The sequence below is a fragment of the Tiliqua scincoides genome, chromosome 3 (assembly GCF_035046505.1).
Source record: "Tiliqua scincoides isolate rTilSci1 chromosome 3, rTilSci1.hap2, whole genome shotgun sequence".
In the NCBI taxonomy this organism is placed as follows: domain Eukaryota; kingdom Metazoa; phylum Chordata; class Lepidosauria; order Squamata; family Scincidae; genus Tiliqua; species Tiliqua scincoides.
The window spans coordinates 171,315,682-171,341,969 of NC_089823.1; the positions used below are offsets into that span (position 1 = coordinate 171,315,682).

General features: G+C 42.4%; 1 protein-coding gene across 1 annotated transcript in view; it reads left to right on the top strand.

The window, feature by feature from the left end:
• The window catches only part of ADAM12 (ADAM metallopeptidase domain 12), a 277,330-nt gene that overhangs the window by 30,951 nt on the left and 220,091 nt on the right, over window positions 1–26,288 (top strand). The window contains exon 3 of the mRNA XM_066621438.1: window positions 19,040–19,113. Coding sequence (XP_066477535.1) covers window positions 19,040–19,113 — 74 coding nt within the window. The remainder of the gene's footprint in view (window positions 1–19,039; window positions 19,114–26,288) is intronic.

Sequence of the window (26,288 nt, forward strand, 5' to 3'; positions counted from 1 at the left end):
ACTTTCTCACTCAGTGCCCATAACTGAGTTCGTATTAGGATCCTTTGCACAGTGCTTTGCTTCTAGGATTGCATGTATTCCTCTTCAGGCTCTTTTCCACTCTCTACATTGTGGGGAAACTGGGTGTTGAAGAAGGTCTTGTGAAGTTAGTTTCCACATCAGAATCAATACTGTATAAACTCTTTCCACTTCATTTGATCACTTCACCTAGGTGGAGAAGGGAACATGTCCATATGAGCTATGTTCTCCATCTTCCTCTGAGTAGATTCCCTGGGATGAGTTTGGCTGGACAGGAGCGAGAACAGATGTGCCTTGACTTTTTTTTAAAAGACAGCGTCAATACTCTAAAGCTGGGTTGAGGTCTGCAAGCTACACCTTCTCCCAGAGCTTAGAGAGCTACCAGTGTGAAATGGTGACTTGGGGAGATGAAGTCAGATGCAAAATAACAGCTTGTATAGTAATCTACATTTTGAGGTAGTCTTTTACACACGTCTCAGTAATGCATTATTTCCAGAAGCCTGAGTGGACAAGAACGAAACTCAAACCACCGAGGAAGGGATGTGGCCCGAAGATTCAGGAGTGACTTTACATCACTGTCAGGACTGCTGGGATGACCTTCTACCTGACCTTACTCTAAAGGCACACTAATATTTTCCTGAACCTGTGAAAATGACTTAGAAAATTTTAGAATAATATATAAACCTTCTTCCATGTGGGATATTTAACATGGTATTTTCCTGATACTTTTTTAGATGGGAGTGCTTATAATAATACAAAAGCAAGAAAAACAGTTATTCATAATAAACCACTGAAAGGAATTGGCAATCTGTTTTGTCAAGGCATCGACCAAACAATTCATTTTTAACAGTAGAGAGAACCCTAGAATTTGTAGCACCTGCTTGATGACAAAACATAATCAAGCTCCAAATGCCCTTTAGGAGGAAGGTAAAGAGAGTTCTAATATGTTCCCTCATAAATATACAAAGTCCTCCAATGATGATTTAACTGTTTACAATGAACAAGAGATAATTCAAAACATGTTTTGGGACATCTGGGCTATAAAATTCTTCTGGTAGATCGCACAGGCTCTGTTGCTTAGCTGTTTTATTTTCAATTAGCAGGGAGCTGAGACATGGAGGGCTTCTTATTTGGGTTTAATTTGAAATGCTCATATGGAGACACTGGCATTTGCTTTCTTCTTTGGGTAGTTGATTTATGTCCAAGAACTGACATTCAGGCTGACATGCCTGCCCAAAGGCTACTGCAAGGAACTCCTGTTTGAGTCCCTTGGAAATTGGATGGTTAATGTTTGGGGTGCAAAAAGGGGGCTGGGGGGGGCTGAAATGTTTCCTAAAAGATGCCCAAGTAACGTTGGGTGCAATTCTAACCCACTTTCCAGCACTGACATAAGGGCAATGCAGCGCCGAGGTAAGGGAACAAACATTCCCTTACTTTGAAGAGGAATCCATGAGTGCCACCCAACTGCAGAATGCAGCACACAACCCATTGGCACAGCATTGCCAGTGTTGGAAAATTGGTTAGGATTTGGGCCATTGATTCATTGCTATTTGTTGAATGGGGAAGGAAAGAGGGTGAATCAGGGCTGGGAAGGGGGCAGTAACAGCAGCAGTAGTACACACCAATATCCTAACTCTCAATGATCCCTCAGTCTGGGTTCATGCAAACTTGCACCTGCTATAGAGTTGGTGCAGGTCTGAGCAGAGCCAACAGCCTGGCACTGGCTTAACCAGGGCAAGGGATCAGATTTTCCCTTACCCCAAGGAGGCCTCTGAAGGTCAAAACTCCCCTGTGGGATTCAACAGATGCTGTGTTGGTGCAGAAGCATCAATGCGTGGGGAGTTGAGGAGGATTGAGTTGTTGGGAAATCAACTGGAAATCTTTCTGGAGAATTGAGTCCTGGTAATTAAAGCATATTATAATTCAATTGGTTTAACAAACAAGCAAGTTTAGCTTTTCTTTTTATACCCTGGGGTAAAAAGCAAGGAAAGGTGACTGTGAGCTTTTCTCCATCTCCTTTTTATAATGTTGTAAATGCCTTTGAAGTGTTTCTCCAGTGTGTGTTCTCTCAGCCCTGCTGGGATGAATTGATTTTTATTTTTTCTCTAAAGGCTGAACACTTTCAGCATTGACCCTGAAGCCAGCAGTAGTAATTGACTGTCTGTTTTTACTTCCTCTTTGGTTATATTCCTTTGTCATCATGAAACAGAATGGGGAAGTTATATTTCAAGTTAAATATACAACGTGCCTTCAGTTTATGACTTTGTATAATGTAGCAGGAGATTTTCGTATGACATTAATGTTTCAAGTACCCTTCAAGTATGTGACGTTCATAATGCAGTCAGTTCTCTTTATATGCGAATTTGCTATGTGCAGATTTGTTTATCTGCAAGGGGCAGAACTGCTACCTTCTCTCATTATCTGTGCCTCTGTTCTCATTATCCACCAGGCAGAGACTTTCTGGAGGCTGCAGGGACCTTCAGAATGCCGCCCATGATCAGTGCAGACCCCTTTAAAATGGCCAGCAGCAGGTTTCACCAGTCATTTTATAGGGGTCCATGCTGGTCACGGGTGCCATTCCGAACGGTCCCTGCAGCGGTCTCTGCAACATTCAGAGATATTTTGGCAATTCAAGCTGCACTCTGCTGGTGTCCTGAGAGTCTCTGCTGGGTTCTTCTGATGGGTATCCCTTATATCCCAGGGTACCCCTTGTACCTAACCCCAATTGATCCCATAGGATTAGTGGTTTGTTATCTGCAAATTCACTATCCACTAGATTTTCCAAGAGCCTAACTCTAGTGGATAATGAGAACTGACTTATATATTATTTATATTTGTCTCTTAACTTTCTGGTTGTATTAAAATAAAAACTCCCTTGCTACACTGTTTCTTAATATTTCAATTGATGCATTTGAATATGTTGACACTGGGCATTGTGATTATATATTTATGAAACTGGTATCTCTAGCGGGAAAAAAATAAGAGATTTTGAATGGTAAATTCTAGTTGGCTTGGGAACTTTTCATAACAGTCTTATAGCATTATAAGGACTAACAGCACAATCCCATGCATGTCTCCTCAGAAATAAGGACCATTGTTTTCAATGGGTCTTGCTCCCAGGGAAATCTGCATAGAATTGCAGCTGGGCAACCCAATTCTAAACTGTGCTGGCATAGGCAGGCTGACTGGCCTGTGCTGTATCCAGCACAGGGTTGGAGGGGAAAGGGTCCCAACTTGGAATGAGGGGACTTATGTCCCCTTACCCTGAGTAATGCCCCAGCCACCTTAATGGGGCTATTCGGATCTGCGTCAGCTAAATCGCTGATGCTGATCTGAGCAGCCCAATGTAATGCCAGGCTGCTTGGGAGGGGGGTTAGGATTTGGCCTAAGTGCTGGAGGCCGGTTTCACCCTCCTCCGGAGCCCATTTGGTCCACCAGCCCTTCCCCCACCCTGGATTTGGTGGATCTGGCGGAAATGGCATTCGCTGGATCCTATCTCCTCTGTGGGCAGTCTCCTCACCCCCTTTCTCTCCAACTGTGGGCAGGAGGTCTGGTCTAGAGGGTAGAGCCTCCATTTGCCTGAAGATAACATCCACAAGGTCGCCAGTTCGAGGCCACCGGCACCGTGCGACCTTGAAGCAGCTGACAAGCTGAGCCGAGCTATTTCCATCTGCTCTGAGCGTGGGAGGATGGAGGCCAGGATGGAGGCCAGATCAGAACGAAACATCTGAATTGTTGTGGCTCTTGAAAGATAGAGCCTTCTTTCAATTGTAAAAATCCCTGCGGGGATTTAAATTAGCCTGCCTATGTAAAATGCCTTGAATAAAGACCAAGAAAGGTGGTATATAAATATACCTGTATTATTATTATTATTATTATTATTATTATTAACTTGTGCCAGCTAAAGAGATGGCATGGGTATGAAGAGACCCATTGCCAAAACAAAAAACAAAAACCCATAACGAAGCCATGAATAGTTACAACATTGGACAGACAGCAAACCCAGGTACATTTATGAATAGATCTATTTTTATACATTAAGCATGACTTGTCAGTGTTTTTCATATGGGATAGTCTGTTCAATATAAAACAAACGGAGGCCAGATTCCTTTAAAAAAAAGTTCTTGTTCTTCCCACATTCTTTTATAGTTTGTCAGTGTGAACATTAAGATTCTATGCCACGTTCTCCTCAGTCATTCTGCCATCAGTCATATGAAGTATATTGCTTCCAATTTTGTGCTTTCAAAAAGCAGACTGTAGCCAACATACTGCCTATCAGACTATTCCTTTTTCCAACATTAGCTACATCTTTATCTAAATGAGTAGCTTACCTGAGTCTAGTTTTTTGCAAATTGGCATCTGCAATATTGTCTTAACGAAGGGTGTCATTTTGTTTGTATTTCATATATCACCAGACTTGTTCTTTTCCACATCTAATCCCTCTAGATATAGACTAAAGCAGTTGTTCTCAAACTGGGGGTCATTTATTCAATTTAACATGTATTTTGTTTTTAATATAGTCGATTGATGCTACCATAGTACGTGGCTGCATTTGGGGGAAAATGCTACAGTTCTGTACTTTTAACAAACTACGTACTATGCATATGCTTTTAACAATGATAGTCAATGGGGCTTACTCCTGGGTAAGTATGGATAAGATTGCAGCTTTTGAGATGTTTGGAGATTTTTTTTTTTTTTAAACAGATCAGCGACTGCTTGGGAGGGTTAGGAGGGTTCTTCTTTATTTTAAATAAATGTTTAAACATACTTATTATAACCTTTTAATTTACTTAATTTTATTTTATTTTGTCATATGGGGGTGTTAAAAATTTTCCTTCTTGATGATGTCACTTCCAGCCATGGCATCACTTCCAGGTTAATGACATCACTTCTGGTGGGTCCCAGAAAGATTCTAATAAGTGGGTCCCAGTGCTGCAGTTTGAGAGCCACTGAACTAAAGCATCTTGGAAGAATAAGTGAGACTTGCTACACCAAAGCTGTAGTCTAATGCACACTTTGGAGTAAGTTCCATTGAACTCATTGAGATTTCTTCTGAGTAAATATGCATAGGACTAAGCTGTATGCAATGAAATAGCTTGCCCTTTCGGGATAGCCATTTGACATGTCTAGGGAGCCTTAACTTGCTAAGTGCACTGTCTTTTGTTCAAGATAGTCACATCTTGCCCATTCTTACATTTGCTGTTCTAAAGCTCCCTAACGGACAACTGTAGCATACTGGACCAGTCTCATCATTCACTTCTGCTTCTGAAAATGATGCCTATGGATCTTTGTCTCCTTGCCCTTCTGCAGTTGCTATTGTATACAAGGCTATCAATAAGCCTCCATAATTCTGGATAGTACCCTTATATGAAAACCAGTTCATTTCCTATGACATCTATGTGCAACTTGTACCCTCTTTTATTCCACATAGCACTGCTAGGGACATGGTTATTACTACTGTAAAAACAAATTTCTGTTCTTGTCATCTGACCAAGGTTCTGCAGTCTTTTTTCTTTCTGTGTGTCTGACCATAGTTGGTTATGCAGGCAAGCTGAATCCAGAGAAGACTGATGTAGTGATGTCCAGCTACACTTTCCTTTAGGAAAGACAAAAATAATAGGGACTTCCATTCACTGACAGGATTCATTCTCTGAAGTGCTTCTGAATAAGTTGCTGTACCCAGAAGCTGACAATGCAATGATTACACTAAGTGACTGCCATTCATGCTTCTGTGACCTCGGGGCTCTTAGTATTTCATTTAGGATTTAATAGTGAATATTTGTTAATGTTCATTTCAACTAGAGTGGGGTTTTAATTACATTTTTAACACATTGATTATTTTTTCAAACCTACACATAATGGGGGGTAGGCTAGATACTTTAAAAAAAAATACACAGAGAGGCTTTTCTCCCCCCCCCCCCCGTGGGAAAGAGTGGATGATTCATTGATCTATTATTCACATTAAGATGTGCAGGAGTACGCTACACGATTTGACTGTGGGAGAATACAACAAACAAGACGTGTGTGAGGAACTGCTGCATAGTCCTTAACTTACCTTGGCAGTGTCTGACCTTGATTTACTGAGTGTGCTTTTACAGTCTGGCTATTCTCCTTTAAGGAGAAGTATTTAAATACAAGATGTACTGTAAATATTTTCAGTTTATAAGAAGAGTACTGCTGGATGAAGCCAAGGATCCATCTAGTGCAGGGTTCAGTTTTCAAAAATGGCCAGCCAGGTGCCTCTGGAAAGTTAAAAGCAACACGTGAAGGTAAAGACCCCACTGTGTGCATCCCCACCATCCAATGTTAAGAGGCATTTCACGGAGGTATTGGCATGACTAAGGGCCAAATCCTATCCAATTTTCCAGTGCTGGTGTAGCCATGCCAAAGGGGCATGCACGGAATCCTGTGGTGGGGGGCAGTCATGGAGGCCTCCTCAAGTTAAGGGAACATTTGTTCCCTTACCTTGGGGCTGCATTGCAGCTGCACTGGTGCTGGAAATTTGGATAGGATTGGACCCTAAGTGGTCTGTAGTGTTCTACTGTTACCACCATACTGCTGTACATTCTCTGTTGCTCATATCCCACATGCTTGTGGAGCATGTGACCAGGGTCAGCTGACTGGGGCAGCCCAATAGCACTGCCACCCGCAGCCCCTGCACCTCTTACCTGGCTCTGTTCTATCAGAGTATTTAATATAGATTGCACTGGGATCTCTCCCAGTGTGCTTTGCATTTTCTGCTTTGCTTAGCCCTTGTGAAAAAAAGAAGTATCCCCTTGAGGTGCTTTATGAGAACACCATAAGTGGCCACCATTTTATTGGTGCTGAGCCATTTTGCACATGCACCGGTACTCTGGGATTCCCTAAGACTCTGTGCATGCACCAGCTGGGCTCCCCAAGACTCCAATTAGAAGTGTAAATGCCTCCAGAGACCAAAACATTTGACAACAGCTGATCTAAATGACTGTGCCTTGGAACAGTTGGTTGTGGAACTGACCAGAAGGGAGGTGACTCCTGAGCATAATCCTTAGTTGCTCCCTGGGCCTTGTGCCAGATTAAGATTTGTTGAGCTGAAATACAAAAGTGACTACAATGGTATTAAATTCCGCATATATATAAGTGGAAAAATTACCAAGGAAGTCCCAAGGCACTCTCATTAGACTTTAAAAGAAGAAATTTCTAAAAATGAGTCAGTGTAATTTGTTTGAAATGGAGGTTAGGTCTACTGCTACAAAAACACACACTCTCTCATACACACACTTTCATACACACACAACATTGGGGTGTTTCTGTTTTGCTGTCACTCTTTTCGGTCCTTTCATTCCTATTGATCATACGGGATTATGCTTTCACACCCCGCAAATGGCCTCATAGATTGTTAAACTACCAATATTGTGTGCAGCCACAGTCAGCCTCAGTTGGTCATAGCAAGTTCTTTCTTTCAAAATAAATGACATTAATCTTTCACATCTGCATGTGTTCAAAGCACTCTGGGGGGAAATGGCATCTCACAGTCAGATTCAGTAAACATACGTGTTCAACTTGGGCTTTTTGCTTTGTAAAAGCAATTTCCAAAACCTATTTATCTGGACTTGTATAGGAAAAAAAGCATAACTTTTCATTCCTCTGAATGACACCCCATTTTAACTGGCTGATAGAAAAGTGAGAAAAATCCTTTTTTAATTGGTAAAAGATTTCCGATTTTGGGGATATAAGCAGATGTAGTGTTGAGAGTCAGTCAGGATGGGCATCAGTCAAGAACTTTGTCCATCAGATGCCCTATCTAGCCAGATTGATCCCCAGAACTCCCCAATAGTAGTGGCATTGCATAGCAGTTCCTCCTCCCAGTAACCAAGATGCTTTCTCCAAAAAAAACCACTGTGAAATTTCCCTGAGGGTGGGGAGCAACAGAGGCCTCTGACTCCAGGCCTACCAGCACTGGAAGTGGGTAGAGGCTTTTTGTAAGGGTAACCGATTGTGGGGATAGGCTTCTAATGCAGGATATACTCTTTGTACATGCTGACATTTGCAGAGTCTGTTTTGCTTGTAATGTATAGCAAAACTAAATAAAAGGAAATACCTCAAAATGGAAAGCATTTATAAATGAGTACTGTATTTATACATATGAATTTCATGTAAGACATTTTAGCAGTCCTTTTTTATTAATTGGAAGATTACTAGGTATAAGTGAGGCTATTTGTTGAGTTCTAATAATATGATTCTAGCTTATTTTTTTTTTAAGTGTAAATATATTCTTTAATAGTTCAATACACAGCGAGTCCGCATTATCCACAGGTTTGGTACCCATGTATTTAGTCATCCACAGATTCTGAACGTGCAGGGGGGAGGGGGGACCCAGACCCTCTGAATGTGACCAGAGCATGTTCCGCTTGCACCCAGAGAGTGTTCTGAGGGTCAGGGAGGCCACACACAGCCTCCCTGATCTTCAGAATGCCTGTTGGGGGGGGGGAATGTGACTTCCAGTTTCTCAGGGGGAACTGTAAGTTACTTTTTTTATACCTTTATAAGGCTTTCTGAGGCCTGGGGAAGATGCACAGGGCTTCCCCGGCCCTCAGAACAACCTCCAGACACAATTGGGACATAGCTCTGGTCACGTTCAGGTTTGGCGGGGCCCTAATCTGTAAATATAATCATCCGCGGATTTCAGTATCCACAGGGGTTCTGGGAACAGAACCCCTGTGGATAGCAATGGCCGCCTGTACGTATCAAAAGCCTTTCTTATAAGTGTTGCCTGGGATTGAAAGAGTAGTAGAAAATGATGAGCATTACTTTAATAAGGAGAGTTTGGCAGCTCTCTAGTTTTGGGCCAAACCAGATGTGTTGAGAGAGATCCATGATTTGTGCTTTTGTGTGCATTTTTTGAATGCTGAAACCTGTGGGCAGATGCCCTTGTCCTCCCCTCACTCCACTGAGTTAATTCAGGGGGCAGAGAGAATCAGCAGGGCAGCAAAAGTTAAGTACCGCTCTTAGAGCACTGCTTATTGGATCTTCAGAGCAATCCCTGGGGGGATTATTGTTAGCAAAGCAAAAACCATGGATCCCCTATATCATGTCTGGTTTGATCCACAGCTGCAAGGTAGATGAGGGAGGGAATTTGGGCACAAAGCACTTTGTTCAGCATTTTTAAAGGGATAAATGCTGAGACTGTTAAGGGAGAGATGAAAATGAGACCAGTTGCAACCACTCAGTGGGAAGAGGCTACAAGCTGCGAGGAAAGATTACATTTTCTCTTATGTGTGTGTGTTACCTTTTAGTGTTATCTTCCATACTATTTTAATCCACAGAGAGCCAAAGACTTGCTTCCATCTCTTAGTTTTATCTGTCTATCTTTCTCTGTATCCCAAGAATACAGAACAGTGTTTTTTGTTTTTTTTTTGCTGCTTCATGGGAATTGAAGCCTGAACTACACTGCAAAGCCACTTTTATAGAAAGTATATCAGAAACAAAATAATGAAACCAAGTGGCCATTTTTAAAATAAAATATCAACCTATTCTTTCTATTTTTAGGCAGTAATTCCAGTGACTTTTCTTGTGGCCTGCACTCAAGCTTTCCCTTCCCAACTATTCTTAGCTATCATTTTTGATGGGCCATTCTCCCTTGCTTCTAAGATCCAATCACATCTCCTGCCCAATACCACCAATCCCTAAGGAGTTCTGTTTCCCACCAATCAATAAGAGGGCTCCAAGCTCTCATTTCTTATAGCTGTTCCTTTTTAAATATCACTATAAATAGTATTATTGACAATGCATTAAACAGCTTTCAGAATAAATTTCCATTAACTAATGTACAGCATTTTGCTCCATTTTGCCAGAGAGTTACAGGATAAAACAATATGGATTCAAATATACAAAAGAATTATTTTCATAAAAGGTGAAAATATCTCTTTCCCCCCACCCACCGGTAATATATGCAGTTCTACTGGATCTCTGCAATGTCTAGACAGAAGTCCTACCTTGTCTAATGTGGGTTCCAAAATAGAGTCAGTGCAGAGGGAGCAGGGGCCACTTTTAGGGGGAAGTCAATGTCTGAATCAACGCATTGTAAGTACTATTCTAACAGCCCGATCCTATGGGCTGTGAGTGCCAGTGCTGCCATAAAGTGATTTTTGGCACACAGTGAGTAAGCGGCACCAGCAGGAAGGTCTGCACTGTCTCACAGGTGCAGCATCCTACCTGACAGCTGCTGGTGAAGGTCAGGTTTACACTGGGCAGCATGGCAGGAGGATAGTCCAGCGATGAGGAGGGTGTATTTCTGGGTGGGAGAGGGTGGAATGGGGAGTGGAACAAACGTTCTCGTAACCCGAGGAGACCTGCCACTTGCTCAGCTGTAGTGCTGTTTACAGCAAGGACCTGATGTCCTCACTGCACCAGTGCTGCTGTAAGTGGTATACTTTGATGCTTTTATTCATTATTTGAGTTTGATGCTTTTATTCATAATGAATACTCAAGCTTGGGAAAAAAAATGTATGACCCATCATGAACCATAACTCCTATGCATTTTCATGGAACTCTCCTTCCTCAAAAAAATAGAATATTGAAAATGGTTTGTTTCTCGATTTTAATTACAAGTCTAAACAAGAACAAGATGCAGGAGCAAAAGCAAGATCCATAACTTCTGGATCCTTCTCCAGATTTTATAGTAAATAGGAAGAGGCCAGACGAGAATTTAACTTTAGTTATACCTTGAGCTTGGTTTCAGATAAATTTAGATTTAGTGTAAATGATCTTATTATGAACCTAAATGTTAGACTCATACAAAAGTGTTTCACAAATAGGTATTTATTTTCTCCTTGTTTGACACCTAAAAAGCATAGGCGATTTCATAAGAAATAAATGTTTTGCTTTCCTCACAGAATCTATTGTAAAGGAGAAAACAGAAACGGACCTGTCCTCGAGGTGCCCCGGGGCAAAGGTCCGCAATGTTGCCCCCCAGCATCACGCTGCCCCCCCATGCTTACCAACGAAATGGAGCCTCACATGGCTCCAGGACCGACTGGGGAAGCATTCTGAGGTTTACCCATGGTCTTAAACAGTACTTCTGGAAAACTGAAAGTACTATTTCCAATTGCATTGGGAGCCTCCATAAGGCTTCTCGCGCAGTCGCACTGGTTCAGTGCCTGGGCATTTGCCCTGTTTGCCCAGCGCTAGGTCTGCTGCTGGAAGAAAAGCCTAAACAAATTCTAATCAGTGGATTCATCTTGTTTTGTCAGTTAGAATACAATAAGTAGTACCATTGAATTTTTTTTTTTAATAATGCTTTATTTATTTATTACAGATACCGGTAAGGAAAATTGGATAGACTTAGGGCTAGGACTACATAGGTTACACACAAGGGTGGTGGCCACTGATTACAACAAACATTAATCCAAACGAAATTAATAATCAATACAAAAATTATCATATTCATTAACCCAACTGGTTAATACTTTAACATTCCATATTTTTCCTCTAACCTTATCTATCCCATCATAAAAAAAACTTCAGATTTTTACTTATACACTCTTCTTACCACTAAACTACTCTCTAAAATAAAATCTTTCTAATCTAATTCTTAATTTCTAATATCACATCTAAAAAAGAAGTCTCCGATTAAGTAGTACCATTGAATTGACCAGCTCTGAAATAGTTAGTTTCTGTTCAGGTACCTTTTGTTGGACAGAAAGACATTTTTGTTTTCACTGACAATAATGATTTGGTATTGGATATTGTATGGCTAACCATGTTGCAAACTGTACCTAAAATAAGCATGTAAAAATACCCTTGGACTTTCTCAAGAGTTTTAACAAATTCTACATGTGCTGTAGCAGTGTATTTCAGTGGTGTAGCTAGCAGGGGGCGGTCCACCCGGGGTACCACTCTGGGGGGGGTGTAACACCACAAATGCCCCAACATCGCTAACATAATGAAGGTTGGGATTAACCCCATCATGCTATATACCGTTGGATGCAGAATTCCCGTCGGAATGCAATGCAAAACACTGGATTGAAATATCTCATTTCCATCAAAAGTTTTGGCCAAAAAATCAGAAACAAAAAAATGCATGGAACCCTATGGAAAATGAAACTGAGCCATATTGTGCGTAGGCAAACTTGCCATAGTTCATCGGAAAGGGCAGGCTGAGAGGAATCCACTGACAGTAGAATGGTTCCTATTCAGTGAAAGCAGCCCCCAAAAAACACCCAAGAAGGAAGTCCCTCCCTCCAAGCAGACAAATGTATTGAGCCCTATGGAAAGCAAAAGTAAGCCACACAGTCATGTTTATTCGCCAGTAAGCAAACGTGCCTTGGCTCCTGGTCAAGTCAGGCAAAGGGGAATGCAAGGCTGGCTGCATGGTCCCCATCTAATGAAAGTGGAGCTCAACAAATGCTCCAGAAGGCAGACCCCCCTAAAATAATAAAACAGAGGCTTGAGCTGGTAAGGTGGGCACTGGGGAGGGCTGAAAATCTCACTGCTTTATTTGTGTGTGTGTGTGGGTTGGGGTGTTATTGCAGGCAGGCTACAGAGAACATTCACTTAGTGAAACAGGGCTGTTTTCCCCTTATTTATCTGTTTTTCTTTAATTTAATTATTTATAATTATTTTATTTTGCTTGATAATGTTACTTCCAGACATGACATCACTTCCGGTGGGTCCTAGACAGATTTTCATGCTAAAAAGTGGGTCCCAGTGTTAAAAGTTTGAGAACCACTGCCTTAACTCAAAACAGGCCAATTAGCCATCCGGGGGGGGGGGGGGGATGTGTGACACCCTAGTGACCAAAATTCTGGAAATTGTGGCTTTTAGGAATAATACCATCATGTAATATACCATTTGATGCAGAATTTCATCCATTGCTTGTGGGAAAATCTTCACTGCATTTATATTTCTGGCCGTTATTATTATTGATTCCATGTCATGACTATTACTATCTCTGTCTCACCGACTGTTGTTGTGAGGTTGTTGTGAGGACAAAATAAGGGGAGGAACCATGTACAACACCCTGAGCTGCTTAGAGGAAGGATGGTATAAAAGGGAATTAATTAATTAAACAATATAATTAATAATTAATTAATAATAATTAATAATTAATTAAGTCATATGGGGTGACAAAAATTTATGGGCCCCGGATGTCAAATTACCTAGCTACGCCTCTGGTGTATTTTGAGGACATTCAGTACAGAAAATATGAAGCATATTTGTTCAAGAAAGATGCCTTTTGTTTGATTCAATACATTTTTTGCAAGCTACATCAAAGTGGAAATACTCCACTTTTACAAGAAACAAACATGCAGAAAGATTCAAGGTATAAAACTAACTGGCAGCATTGATGTAATTGCTTGCGACATGGGCATAATGCCCTTTTTAAGGCTCGCACAGCCTTCTGTCTTGTGGATGTTGTGCCGGCTTGCCTGTTTGATACATCTCATTTTGGAGAATCTCTAAATGTGTATATATTGAAGTCTTCAGAATGCCCTCCGCTGTTGCTGAACTAGTAGAAAAGAATGTCATACATGAAATGGTAAATATACCTTGAAATAATGTGCTCTCATCAAAGACAGTTTGCCTTCACTTATGAGAGCATGTTATTATAAATAGAATGTAATAATAATAGCGTGGCAATGAAAAATCTGAAGCACTGTGAATATGCATGTTTTTGTTCTGCATCTTAAGAAGAGAGTCTCAGACCTTGAGGAATCCATGCTGCTGCTGCAGTGAAAACTTAATCTTATTTTGTCTTTGAAGTGCTTCAGTATTGATATGTTTGAGCTCTTGGAGCCATTTACCTGACACTAAAGTGGTAATCAAGAATACCTCTAAATATTCATGGCAATAAATGACTCCCAAGAGTCTGATGAATGCCAAGGCTGCAGCCTGAAGTGTTTATTTAGTGTGGTCAAAAGATCCAGTTATTGCAAAGTTCATGTGGAAGCTGTATTTTAATCTTGTTACTGGCTTGCATGCAAAAAAAAAGGCATCCGAATCTCTCCTATTGACACATGAAATAGATGGCTCTAGATGCTGCTCCCCCCCCCCCCGCAAGAGTGGAAATTCTTCATTGTAGGCCTGAGACAGCGGTAGGTCTGCCAGGTTCCAACAGTCTGTTCTTGGAGTTCATGTGAACTTTTGCACAACACGACTTTCTTCCCCCAGACTTACTCCCACTGAAGATTCCATAAAGGCCTAAGCCAAACCCTGACTGAAGGGAACCTGCATGCCTGTCCTCTCCCACATAGCCCTAGGGAAGGCACTTCATCAAAATATGGAAAAAGGAGATCCTTTTCCCCCTGAATACTGATGCTGCTAGCACTTTAAATGTGGGGGTGGGAGCTGTTGCAGAGCACAACAGCCTGAGCCTGTTCCATCAGGCAGTTGTCCCAGGGGGAGAGAGCAGAAGTCATGGGAACGGCTAGGTAGCCAAGCTCTTTGTTTCGATCCTTGGTGTGTGATGTAATTGCCTCTTGGGTAGGGGGTCTGGGATCTAGTGTATGAAAAAAGCCCTTAGTCCCTCATGTTGCTTCTCTAAGGAAATTCACTCAGGATACATGTGCCCTGAGCTTCATAAAAAATGCATTTACCAAAGCAGACAGGACAGGCCTGATTTAGTGAACAGGTCTCACCCCTCCATGCCCTGGTAAGCTCTTTCTGCAATGTCCTGGCTATACAGTTTGTGTTCATCATAGCCTAGTTTCTCACTACACACTGAATGAGATAAAATTGTGTGTAAAATTCTGCATATAAATATATATATTCTGCATAAGAATATAAATTCTGCATCATTCTCTAACCCTGACTTAGAGGCCCAATTTAGGTGAAATTGTACATGAGCCGTGAAGTTGTTTTTTGTTTTTTTTTAATGTCTATTCTTGGAGAACTTATTTATTAAAAAACAAATGAAACTTCTTATCCTTTTAGTTGTGTTCCCTTCCCAGTTTGTTTCCCATAAGGTTGTCCCTAGAGGGCCCCAATATAGAAAAGGCGAGGGCAGGAGGAGGAAAAGAAAGGAAAGGAAGGGGAGAAATGAGATAAGAGCTGTACCAGTGTCTTTTAAATAAACAAACAGCTTGTTGACGTTTAAGTCCTGCTGGCTGCAGTCTTTGTACCAGGAGGAACATGTGAAAATTTTATTGAGTTTTAAAAACAAACAAGAAAGTAGAAATTTCCAGCCTGTGTTATTCAGTCTTTGAAAGCTAAAATTTCCAGATCAAACAGTTCATTTAAGACACAATATAAAGATAAGTTTTGTATCTGTTCAGATCCTCCTAGTTAAGAGTTTTTGGGCCCAATCCTATCCAACTTTCCAGCACTGGGGCAGCCACAATGCAGCCCCAAGGTAAGGGAACAAATGTTATACCTGGAGGAGACCTCCAAGATTGCCTCCGCAACATAGAAAGCAGTGCATACCCCATAGGCACAGTAGCACAGGCACTGGAAAATTGGTTAAGATTGGGCCCTTAGTCTCCAGTTAAGTAATCACTGGCTACCAAAGTTCCTTGAAGTGATCAAATTTTTGCTTCCCTTACTAGGTTCAAATTCATTGTGTTAACTGGGGCATTTTCAGCAGATTCCAAGTTCTTTGCATTTAACACCTTTCTGTTGGTGGCTCAGTACATTTCCACTTGTGTACTGTTGCCAGGTGTACTGCTATGAAAAGAAAATGGATTAATTTTTGAGAGAAACAGCTAGCTTATTGTCATTGATATAGCCCAGGAGCATTGTTAATGGATTAAGGTGTAGCTCATGTTTTGTAATTTGTTTTGTAGTGGCTCTGATCATTTTCCAGAATTGTTGCCTTAAAAATCTTCCAAGCATGTAATGGAGCTTTTAAAAATTCTCTCTGATACCTCCTTGGACCAGAATTGGTATCTGAAATGTGGGGAATTTTGTCTGTCACTCGCTCGCTCGCTTAAGTGAAAACTTAATCTTATTTTGTCCTTTTGAAGTGCTTCAGTATTGATATGTTTGAGCTCTTGGAGCATTTACCTGACACTAAAGTGGTAATCAGGGGGAAAGGATCTCCTTTTTCCATATTTTGGTGAAGTGCCTTCCCTAGGGCTTTGTGGGAGAGAACAGGCATGCAGGTTCCCTTCGGTCAGGGTTTGGCTTAGGCCTTTATGGAATCTACAGTGGGAGATTCCCTTCTATCAACCCCCCTTTTCCCTTCTCTCCCCATCTTTAACTAGCAGCTGGCAGAGCAGGAATCCCAGAAATCTTTCCCTACCATTTCCCTTTTTCTGATTTCTTCAGATGCATCAAATACACTCACACAGCACTGCACTCACCACTATAGGACACTCTGGTTAGGGCATGACAATAGTCCTTTATTGATTCTTTTGGGTATCTATTTTTGTCCCTTTTAATAAAGCTGTAATTATTGGATTATTTCTCTCAGTGTCTTCTTTAAGAAAAGAATTTTTGCAGAACGCTGGTGTGCATCCAGTCTTAAAGTCCCAGTGTTCCAATAGAGCAGGGGTGTCCAAACTTTTTGGCAGGAGGGCCACATCATCTCTCTGACACTGTGTCGGGGGCCAGGAAAAAAAAGAATTAATTTACATTTAAAATTTGAATAAATTTACATAAATGAATTTATTAGAGATGGAACTTATATGAATGAATGAATGAAGGTCTTGCAGTAGCTCAAGGCCAGCCTTTCCTTTGCTGCCACTGCTGCATCATAGATGTGAAACAGCAAGTAGCGGAGGGAGCCTTCGTCCCACAGCTCGGGTGAAAGGTCGAACAGTCATCCTCACACTGAGAGCAGTTCTGTTGGGCCAGCACGGGCTCCAGCAAGTCTCTGGAGGGCCAGGGGCTCATTAGAGACTGGGGGCTTTCCACGGGCCTGATTGGGAGACCCCGAGGGCCGCAAGTGGCCCCCGGGCCGGGGTTTGGACACCCCTGCAATAGAGTAAGGGTGCAATCCAAACCTGCACTGGAGCAGGCAAGCCAGGAGGCTTGCGCTGCATCCAATGCAGGTTCGTTGGCTGCAGCGGCTCAGCCAGAGGCAAGGGGAAGCTGGCCTAAGTGCCGGTTAGGTGTACTAATTCCCCTAAACAACTAAACCAGGCTCTTTTGGTAACAATCTGCAGTTCGCAAATTCCTCCCCATCATGCAAATGACAACTTTAATTGCATCCCTCCTGTTGCTGTATCCTTTGTCTCTTGGTGCCTGTAAACACTAACAGGAAGGAAGAAGAACTAACAGGAAACCTACTGGAGGGCTGAAAACAACACAGTGTTTAGACTTCTAATCTGCTTCCTGATCTTCCTCTTCTTGCATCTTGTTAGGGTTTCCAGACAGCATAGACAGGGGAGACAGAGGCAGGAGGGATGCAATCAAAGTTAAGTCATTTGCATGATGGGGAGGAATTTGCGAACGGCTTCCTGAAGAGTTCTCTACTATCTGTGGTTTCTGGTATTTGTGAATCCCCTGGGGGCTGGGGATAATAATAGGCCCTCAGTTTGGCTGTACTTGTCTTAAGAGGTGACTAAACAGCCACCGGGTAGATGGGACTCCTTAGCCTGGGAAGGCAGCTCATCTGAGAGAAGAAAAACTCTGATCCCAAACCTCCACTGCCTTGTGGCTACATCCAGTTATGGAAAAATAATAATAATAATAATAATAATAATAATAATAATAATAATAATAATAATAACTTTATTTCTACCCCGCCTTTCTCCCCGAAGGGACTCAAGGCGGCTTACAACATATTAAAAACAATTTAAAAAACAAATAAAAACATATTAACACATACTAAAAACAGCAGTCAGAGTAAAAAAAATAGGTAAAAAGAGCATAGAGCAGCAGCAAGTCATAAAAGAATCAGGCCTGTAAAAAAATATTAAAAGATGTTAAAAAAGATGTTAAAAGGCCAAGAACTCAGAAGGCATGTTTAAACAGAAGGGTCTTCAGGCCTTGCCGAAAGGTCTCAAGAGAGGGAGCCATTCTTAAGTCAAGGGGAAGGGAGTTCCATAGCGTTGGTGCCACTACTGAGAAGGCCCTATTTCTTGCAGCCGCCCCACGTACCTCCCTAGGCGGCGGCACTTGTAAAAAGGCCTTCTCTGATGACCTGAGAGGGCGAGCCGGATTGTACGGGAGTAGGCAATCTCTAAGATACCCTGGTCCAGAGCAGTATAGGGCTTTAAAGGTCAATACCAGCACCTTGAATTGGGCCCGGAAACGAATGGGCAGCCAGTGCAGCCGCTGGAGAAGCGGACTGACAGGGTCGAACCGCCTACCTCCAGTAACCACACAGGCCGCCGCATTCTGCACTAGTTGCAGTTGAAAAAGCTTCAGGAGTCAACCTCGAGGCAAAATCTGGAGCCAGAGTCCCTGAGGCAGTTCATGGCTGAACACAGTCACGTTCTGGCAACTCCTGTGACGCCGCTGGAACCAACCGTATTGGCTTCTGCCTTTCCATTGGACCATTTCAGCGACGTGGAGAGGGGGGATTTGCTGCATGGGAAACAGTCTATCCTCCATATCTACTTTATCCAGGCTTCGCACACTGGAGAGGACACTCTGTTCCAGAACCACTGTTCAGAGCGCGATACCATAGTCTTCCGAGACTGAAGGATGCCAACTAATTGGTGTTTGTGGTAGTTGCAGGAACCTATTCCCTGCGAATGCGAGGGGATGCCTGTATTTCAAGGGAATGCTGTCCATTAGATATTCCACATTCTGGAGCAGTATAAAGTTTTGAGTCTATCAGCAGTTCAGGCACGTATCTTAATTTTTTCTGGTGTAGTGCTAAATCAATAAAATCAACATCTTTAAGGGTTTCTGTGATTGGCCAACATAAATTAAAATCTCAGTCAAGGAGTAGAAGTGGTTTTGACATTTTTAAATGCAAAAGGAATAATGTCTTGCTATTTACTTAGAACTGATTCTGTCCTTCTGCTGATCTTATTGCAGCTTGCCTCCTTAAAATAAGGGTCAAATTGTGCAAGCTTTGTACCTTTTGCAAAGCAAGGTACCTACACTTCTTTCTGGAGTGACGGACTTACTCTTCCATTTCATTTTTCAGGCACACCCAGCAATGCTGAAATTTCTAATACAAGCTGAAAGTGAGCAACTTGTCATCAGTTTGGAAAGAAATGAGTAAGTAGTTCTAATTTATATTCCTGGCACTCTAGCGGTGCTAGTGAATGGATTGCAAAGTTAATATTGATGGGTTACAGAATGCATGGGAACAGAGGCCCAGTTTATCTAGCTTTAGAAAAACAGACATGTGCAACCATATTTCTAAAGGTTTTCACCCCTTTACAATTGGATGGTAATTTTGTGGAACTGCATGTATAATGTACACATCTCTCTTGATGTTGTTGTAAACCTACTTTACTCTCTTTCTTCCCTCCCCCATTTTCAGATTCTCACTCATACTATTGGAGACAACCCAATCTTCCTGAAACAATTATTTTCCTTTACTGCTCTTTTTGATACTCCTGCTGTTATTTGTCAAAGGATTGTATGCGGTTCAGATCTGGCTCACTGGCAGTTGCCAGTTGGTTGCCACTCACTTCTAGTGGATTAAAGAGCCTTTTATCTTTAACTGACCTTCTAATAGCTGAGGGGAAAGCAAATAGCCAGAAGTATAATAGGTTGTACCATCCAAATGTTTCCTACAGTCTCCCTCTCCCTCCCAACACTGACAGTAAACTGATCTTCTTTGTTCAACCAGTCAGTAAGAGAATGACAAAGCGATTTTGCTATCCTTGTATTTCCCTGGATAGCATGCATACGGGTCATAGTTGTCAACCAGTGGCTCAAGTATTCCAGTAATGGACCATTACACCAGTAATGCAGTAAGTAAGTGTGTAAGTGTGTATCAGCCAGGTAGATTCCTGCTTGTTAAGCAGAATCTCCTGTATCTTGCTGTGGAATAAATAGCTGCTCGCTTGGTTGTCATATCCTCAGTGACCTGATACTCCTAAATGTCATAATAGCTCAAAGTCAATGGGATACTTAAAATCTGAACATAAGAACAGCCCCACTGGATCAAGCCATAGGCCCATCTAGTCCAGCTTCCTGTATCTCACAGCAGCCCACCAAATGCCCCAGGGAATCTGCTAAGAGGTCTTGTGGAAGATGGCTTTTGTGTGGCTGATAACTTATACGTGTCAGATTTTTTTAAAAATTCCTTTTGATTTGTAAGTCCAAAGACCAGAAGTACACTGCTGGGTGCCAGGAGCCTGTCTTTCTAATATAACTTAAATATGTACAAGGGAGAAGAAGTCTCTACTCTGGTACCCACCCCCGAAACACTCCTCCTCCCTGCAATGCTGATTGACTAGAGAACTCCTAGACTTAGGGGTGTCAAACTCATCTCATACAGAGGGCTGAAGTTAGCATTCAGGGCTCCAGCTGAGGGCCGGAAGTGATGTCATTAAGCAGAAAGTGACATCATTAAGCAGCTAATGGCCAGAAATCAGACCCTGTTCTCATAGAAACTCGATAACTGCAAATAACAGAAGAGAAAGTACGCAAATCTTGATCATATTTCAAGATTTGGAAAGCCCAATTTCCACATGGACTGCCATTTCATCTGTAACACCTCAGTAGCTGAGATCTTGAGGGCCGGATCAAAAGCTTTTGGGGGCCACACCCGGCCCCCGGGCCTTATGTTTGACACCCATGTCCTGGACCATGCAGCCAAAACATTGTTATTGTCTATCCTACTGGTGCAAACCTTGCCCTCCTTCTTGCTACCAGCCAACATGGAAACAATAGCTACCCTCCGAGGTGAGTTTGGGGAGTCTTTGACAGTTTTTCTGCATGTATAAAAAAGATTATAAGAAAACAGGATGAACTCCTTAAGGTCCTGACCTCGATGCTTGCTAAGTTGGGATATTGGATGGTGTCATAATAATAATTGTGGTAAATTTGATATGAACAGTACAAGGAAAAAAAGAAGTTTGTGTAGTGTTGTGCTGGCATTTGGTAGAGGATCATTTATCCAGGAAACTGGTGTGAGCAAGAGAGAAAATGGGATATACTAATTTTATTTATATGTGTGGTTATGCAAATAACTTATGCGCCAATCCAAACACCTTCCCCTACCAGCCTAACTAGTGTTGGTCTGGCAGAGGCTGCTTTACAGCTATCATAAAGCAGCCTCTGCCAATGAGTGCAGTGAGCCCACTGCCAGGGCGGCCACAGCAGCCTCTATTTGCCAGCAGACCCACAGACACCTGCAGTATTGGGTAAACAGGAGACTGAGTGGAGGGTGGAATGGGACAGTGATGGGGGAAGACCAGACGTTGGAGGAGGAGAACAGAGAGGAGGTCTGGAAGTCCTCCTAGTCTAGGAAGGAAGTCTAGGAAGGGGGCGGGACAGTGGTGCATGCCAAATCCTGAGCTTCTTTGTTGGGCTTGAGCTACCTGTATGGAGCAACACAGATTGCTGCCAGCGATTGAGCTGGTGCAGGCAGGTCTGAGCTGTCCCATAGCGACTGCAGGGGGTTATCCTAGGGCAAGAGAACAAATGTCCCCTTGCTCCAAAGAGATTCAGCAGCTGAAAATCCTCCATGGGATGCAGTGGAGTTCATGCCTGCACTGCTGCATTACTGTGCAGGGGTTTAGTTACTGTTGGGTTGTTCCTTTCCTTGGATTATAGATCTTCTGAAGTATAGATGCTGAAGAGATTGGAACAAATGTGGTATTGAGCACAGGTATATGTCCACAATTGCTTTGTTCAGAGCTATATCGTTCTTAATATCTGATTACTATGTTTGTTCAATATACTCAATATTTGGAGAGATCTTTTTAACTCTCTGGGTATTTAGCTTGGTATGGCTGGAGCAGCTGAGCTAAAGAATGGGTGCTTTGCTGAAGTTGTGCATTCAGAGCAGAGATAAAACAGAAATGTAAACAAACACACATACCCCTACTCATTCAATCCTTCTTGGTAATATCTCCTTACGTGATGGGCAGTGAAGGAAGTATACCCCTGAGAGGGTTATACTCTGCACTAGGATTTATCAGTCCAGCTTGTAATACAGATGAGACTACTAAGATTATCTCATATTCAGCAAATGGAAAAGTGGATCAATGAGGATTGCATCTACGGTGGGCTGGCAGGAAGTGGCAACAGTGACAGGCACAAGGTGAAGGGCACCCCAAATCTGCCACCCTCTTCCCATCCCTGAAATCTGCCATGGATGCAACCTGCATCCTCTAGCTTCATGGATGGGCTGCCTATGTACGTTCATCAGAGAACCAGATGTTGGTTGCAGCTCCCTGTTGAGAGGCGGCAGTCCTGGGTTTGCCTCTCAATAATTTTGTGGAAATGCTGCAGGAAAACCCAACAAGGGGTTAAAGTAGATGCAGAGCTTTTGCGAACTCATAACGTATGTGTTTTCATCTTCTCTAATGGAGCATGAGTTAATAGCTTTTTGAAGAATACATTTTCATATAAGAATTGTAAATGGACTCTTGGAAAAATGTTGAAATAACTATTAAATAAGTGTGCTTGAGATGAGAATAGAATATGAAATACAAACACCTTTCCAATTTCTCAGCAAATAAATTGAAACCTGACATACAAGGTCTCTGTGTTATTGCCTGTTGTTTCAAAGCAGAATTCCCTCATTTCTGAGAACCAGACAAGGAAAAACCTTGTTTAACCATATAATTTCTATCTTGTTTTGGATCATTAATTCAAACCATGATATACCGCAGTCTAATATATTAAAAATAAAATATTGAAATGAATGGGGACCCACCTGAAATTGGTTCATGACCCACCTAGTGGGCCCCGACCCACAGTTTGAGAAACATTGCTTTAGAGGATTTCAGATGGGCAGTTGTATTTTGGATCATAGTTCAACTTTATTAGTTCATCCAAATGAGGACTGATTAGCAAAAAGGATATTGGTTTTTGGACATAGGCAGTATCTCTCTCTCTAGCCCCTAGGAAAGGAGCAATAACTCAGTGGTGGTGAACATGCTTTGCATGCAAGATTTCTGAAATTCAGTCTTCTAGGAAAGTCTAGGAAACTAGGACTAGGGAAAAAAACTGTTTCTGAAAATGGGGAGAGCTGCTGCCAGAGTAGACAATGCTGATCTAGGTGGACCAATGGTTCCTGTGTCTCTAGAACAGTGCCACTCAAACCCCAACCCAGAGGCCAGATCTGGGGTTCAGGCAGATCCATGTGTCTGGTGAGCGGGCCTTACCGTTCTGCCTCCATGCGGCTGCTCTCTTGGGTAGATCTGGGCACCATGGGCTTCTGCCCAGCTGCCAGGCAACAGAAACGACTGCCCAGAGCATCCTGGTGCTCAGATCTACCCAGGAGAGCAGCCACGCGGAGGCGGAACAGAAAGCTGCGGTCTGGATGGGGACCACAGTTTCCAGACACAGCAGTCACGACTTTGGGTACTGCTGCTCTAGAGTCTAGATCAGTGGTCTCCAAACCGTGGACAGCTGTTTTAGGAAAAAGCTGTCCATTTAACTGGGGAGTTTAGATTTCAATCACACTTCTTGGTTTAGAAACCAGACTATAATGGGCATCTTAAGAGTCTTGCAGTACTTTCAAATATGTTGGAAATATTTGCTGCACAAATAGCTTTTCCAAACCTGCAAGTTCATCTGCAAGTTACAAAATATAGAATTTTGGTCACACTAACCTTCTCTCTACTTAACTGCTTGTCAATACTTACGGGTTAGTATTGACAAACTGCATGAATTTGTTGTCATAAATTTCATAATAGAAGTTATGTAAATGGGTCAAAGGGATGGTGGATGTTGCATTGTCTGTTTTCCTCTTGGTTTATTTAAATCAATGTTGCCATCCAACTAGTTGTGTGTTCGCAATCCTATTGTTTTTTGCAAATAGAAATTGATCCAGGAAACATCCTGTGCACATACAGGAACTATAGAGACCAAATGCAAATCATGACCTAAACAGGAAGAAAATATAATTCATTTTCATGCTGAATATATTCATGAACAACAAAATCAACATTAACTGGTCCATGACTACTTTAGAACTGCATAAAACATCTTATTTGATAAACATGTTGTAGTGTATTTACATGTATTGTGTATTTACATAATCCAGCCTCCATAGCAGCTTGCAGGGTGAGCCTTGCTTTGGCTGAGCTGGGCTGACACAAGGCTCTGGGGTGGGTGGGGTGGAAGTGGGAGGGAGGCGTTCTGGGGTGGGGGGAGGGCAGATGGGTGGGGAACGGGAGGCGGCGCTGGGACCCGCAGTTATGCTGCATCCCAACCCCCGTTCCCGGGGAGTTCAGAGCGACTTGAAGCTGCTCCACTCTTCCTTGGACTTGTGCCACCTCAGGAGGTGGCGCAGTTTCGAGGAGACCCATAGGGGCCAGGGCGGCTTACCTGGAAGTAAGGGGTAAAGTTTCCCCTTACTTCTGGCTGAGCCACTTTGGGCACCTATTGTGCGCTGGACACAGCGCAAGCCTCTTGGCTTGCCTGTTCCAGCGCAAGATAGGATTGCGCCCTGGATGGGTAAAGAAAGGGATCCAGTAGAGTCAAACATGTTTTCAGGGCTATATATTTGTGAGATAATGTTTCAGAATGCAGAAATTGGTGGTTCTCTCGGAGATGCTAGAATCTTGGAATAGATCACAAGTGGAAGCCAGTCCATCTGATAGAAACGTTACATCTTTCTAGTGAACAAGCATTGTGTACATTTGAGGCCCTGTCTAAGATTTCAAATCTTTTCACTTCTACAATGGGATCCTTTTAGTCTTCTGTGGGCTCAAAGTGAATGTCAGAAACTAGGGTCCCAATCCTAAACAGTGTGCGCGGCTTACCACTGGCACACACTGTTGCAAACGTACTGTAAAGCATGTGAGTGCCGGTGGAGTGCCTGAGCTAGTCCAGCGCCAACCAGCACTGGGCTAGTGTCAGTGGGTCACCGGTGCTTTGCCACTCCATGGTTGCCCGAACTGCCAGGCAGCAGAGAGGTCGGTGGGGGCATGGTGGAAAGTAGGGAAGAGGCGTTCCAGGGTGGAGAGAGGGAGGGGGAGGAGGGGCCAGTGGAGCTCAGCCCTGAGCTGCATGGCCCAACACGGAGGTTCTTGATTCTATGATAGCCCAAGGGCTGCCACAGAATCGAGAAGCTCCATTGTGGGGCTACTTGCCTTCCCCGGAGGAAAGGGACAAAAGTCCCCTTCCCCCGAGGAGCCACTGGCAGCTGCCCTGTTGCACACAGGATGCCACGGCAGCCGTTTCGGTGCTTCAGGAGTCCCGGCGGAACAGCCAGCTCAGGATTGGGCTGCCCAATATTATCATTCTGTGAACTTAACGCAGCCACCAAAATGTCTCAGCAGAGTTAAAATGCTAGGTCAGAAGGCCCACTCGTTCACACAAGACTGAAAAAGACTGCCTTTTAATTTCACTGAAAACCATAGCTAGATGCCTTACTTTAGTCAGCCATGCATTTTTAACTCCGTACAGTGTTCATTAATTGCTGTTCAAAAAATAGCAAAAGATCTTTTCTTTTGAGTAACAAGTGGCTCAAGTCCTAAATTAGCTCCTTCCATGGAATGATTTCATATGATTCACAATATTTGTTTATTTCAGTTACATTCCTAAAGAGATACTTTTATTGCTCTGATGTGATGTCGTTTCACATGTTTACTGTTTACAATTAAAAGTAAGTCTTATTTACTTTTTTCAAACATCGTATAATAACACATTATTAGTACCAGTTAAAGTCACTGACAGTCTCTGACATGCTTTGTGTTTTATCAGTGGGCTGAAACATGAATAAAAGAAGAATCAAAACAAACAGTAAAAATCTTGTGGAAAAATAGGACCTCCCTGAAGTATATTGCTGCTATAATTTATTGTTATAATGTAGCCACAAAAGATTATAAACCACCCCCTGTACCGCTGACCAAGCTGTTTTATCTGTTAGTATGAGAATCAGCAGCTGTATTGTAGTGTTTCAGTGAAAGCTGACAGCTGGAATTGTCCTTTAATTAAACAGTTGCCCTTTTTTTTTTCCCTTCAAAACTTGCATTTCACAGCTACGTCAACACCAATCTATTATACATAGAGACAACCACTTTCAGACATTGTGGTAGTTTTTTGCCATTATTCTTGTTAATGACTTTGCCTTAAATGAAATAAGGTCAATACTAACAGTTGTTTTGCATACAGTTTGGGGTTTGTTTTTTTCGCCAATAGTTTCTGTAAAGGAAATCAAATGCTGTTGTATTATTAATAAAAATATGTTGATAGAGAGGGGGGAAAAGTGCTATCGCTGTTTGAAGCAGAATTGAGAAGATCTATCTATTGACCTA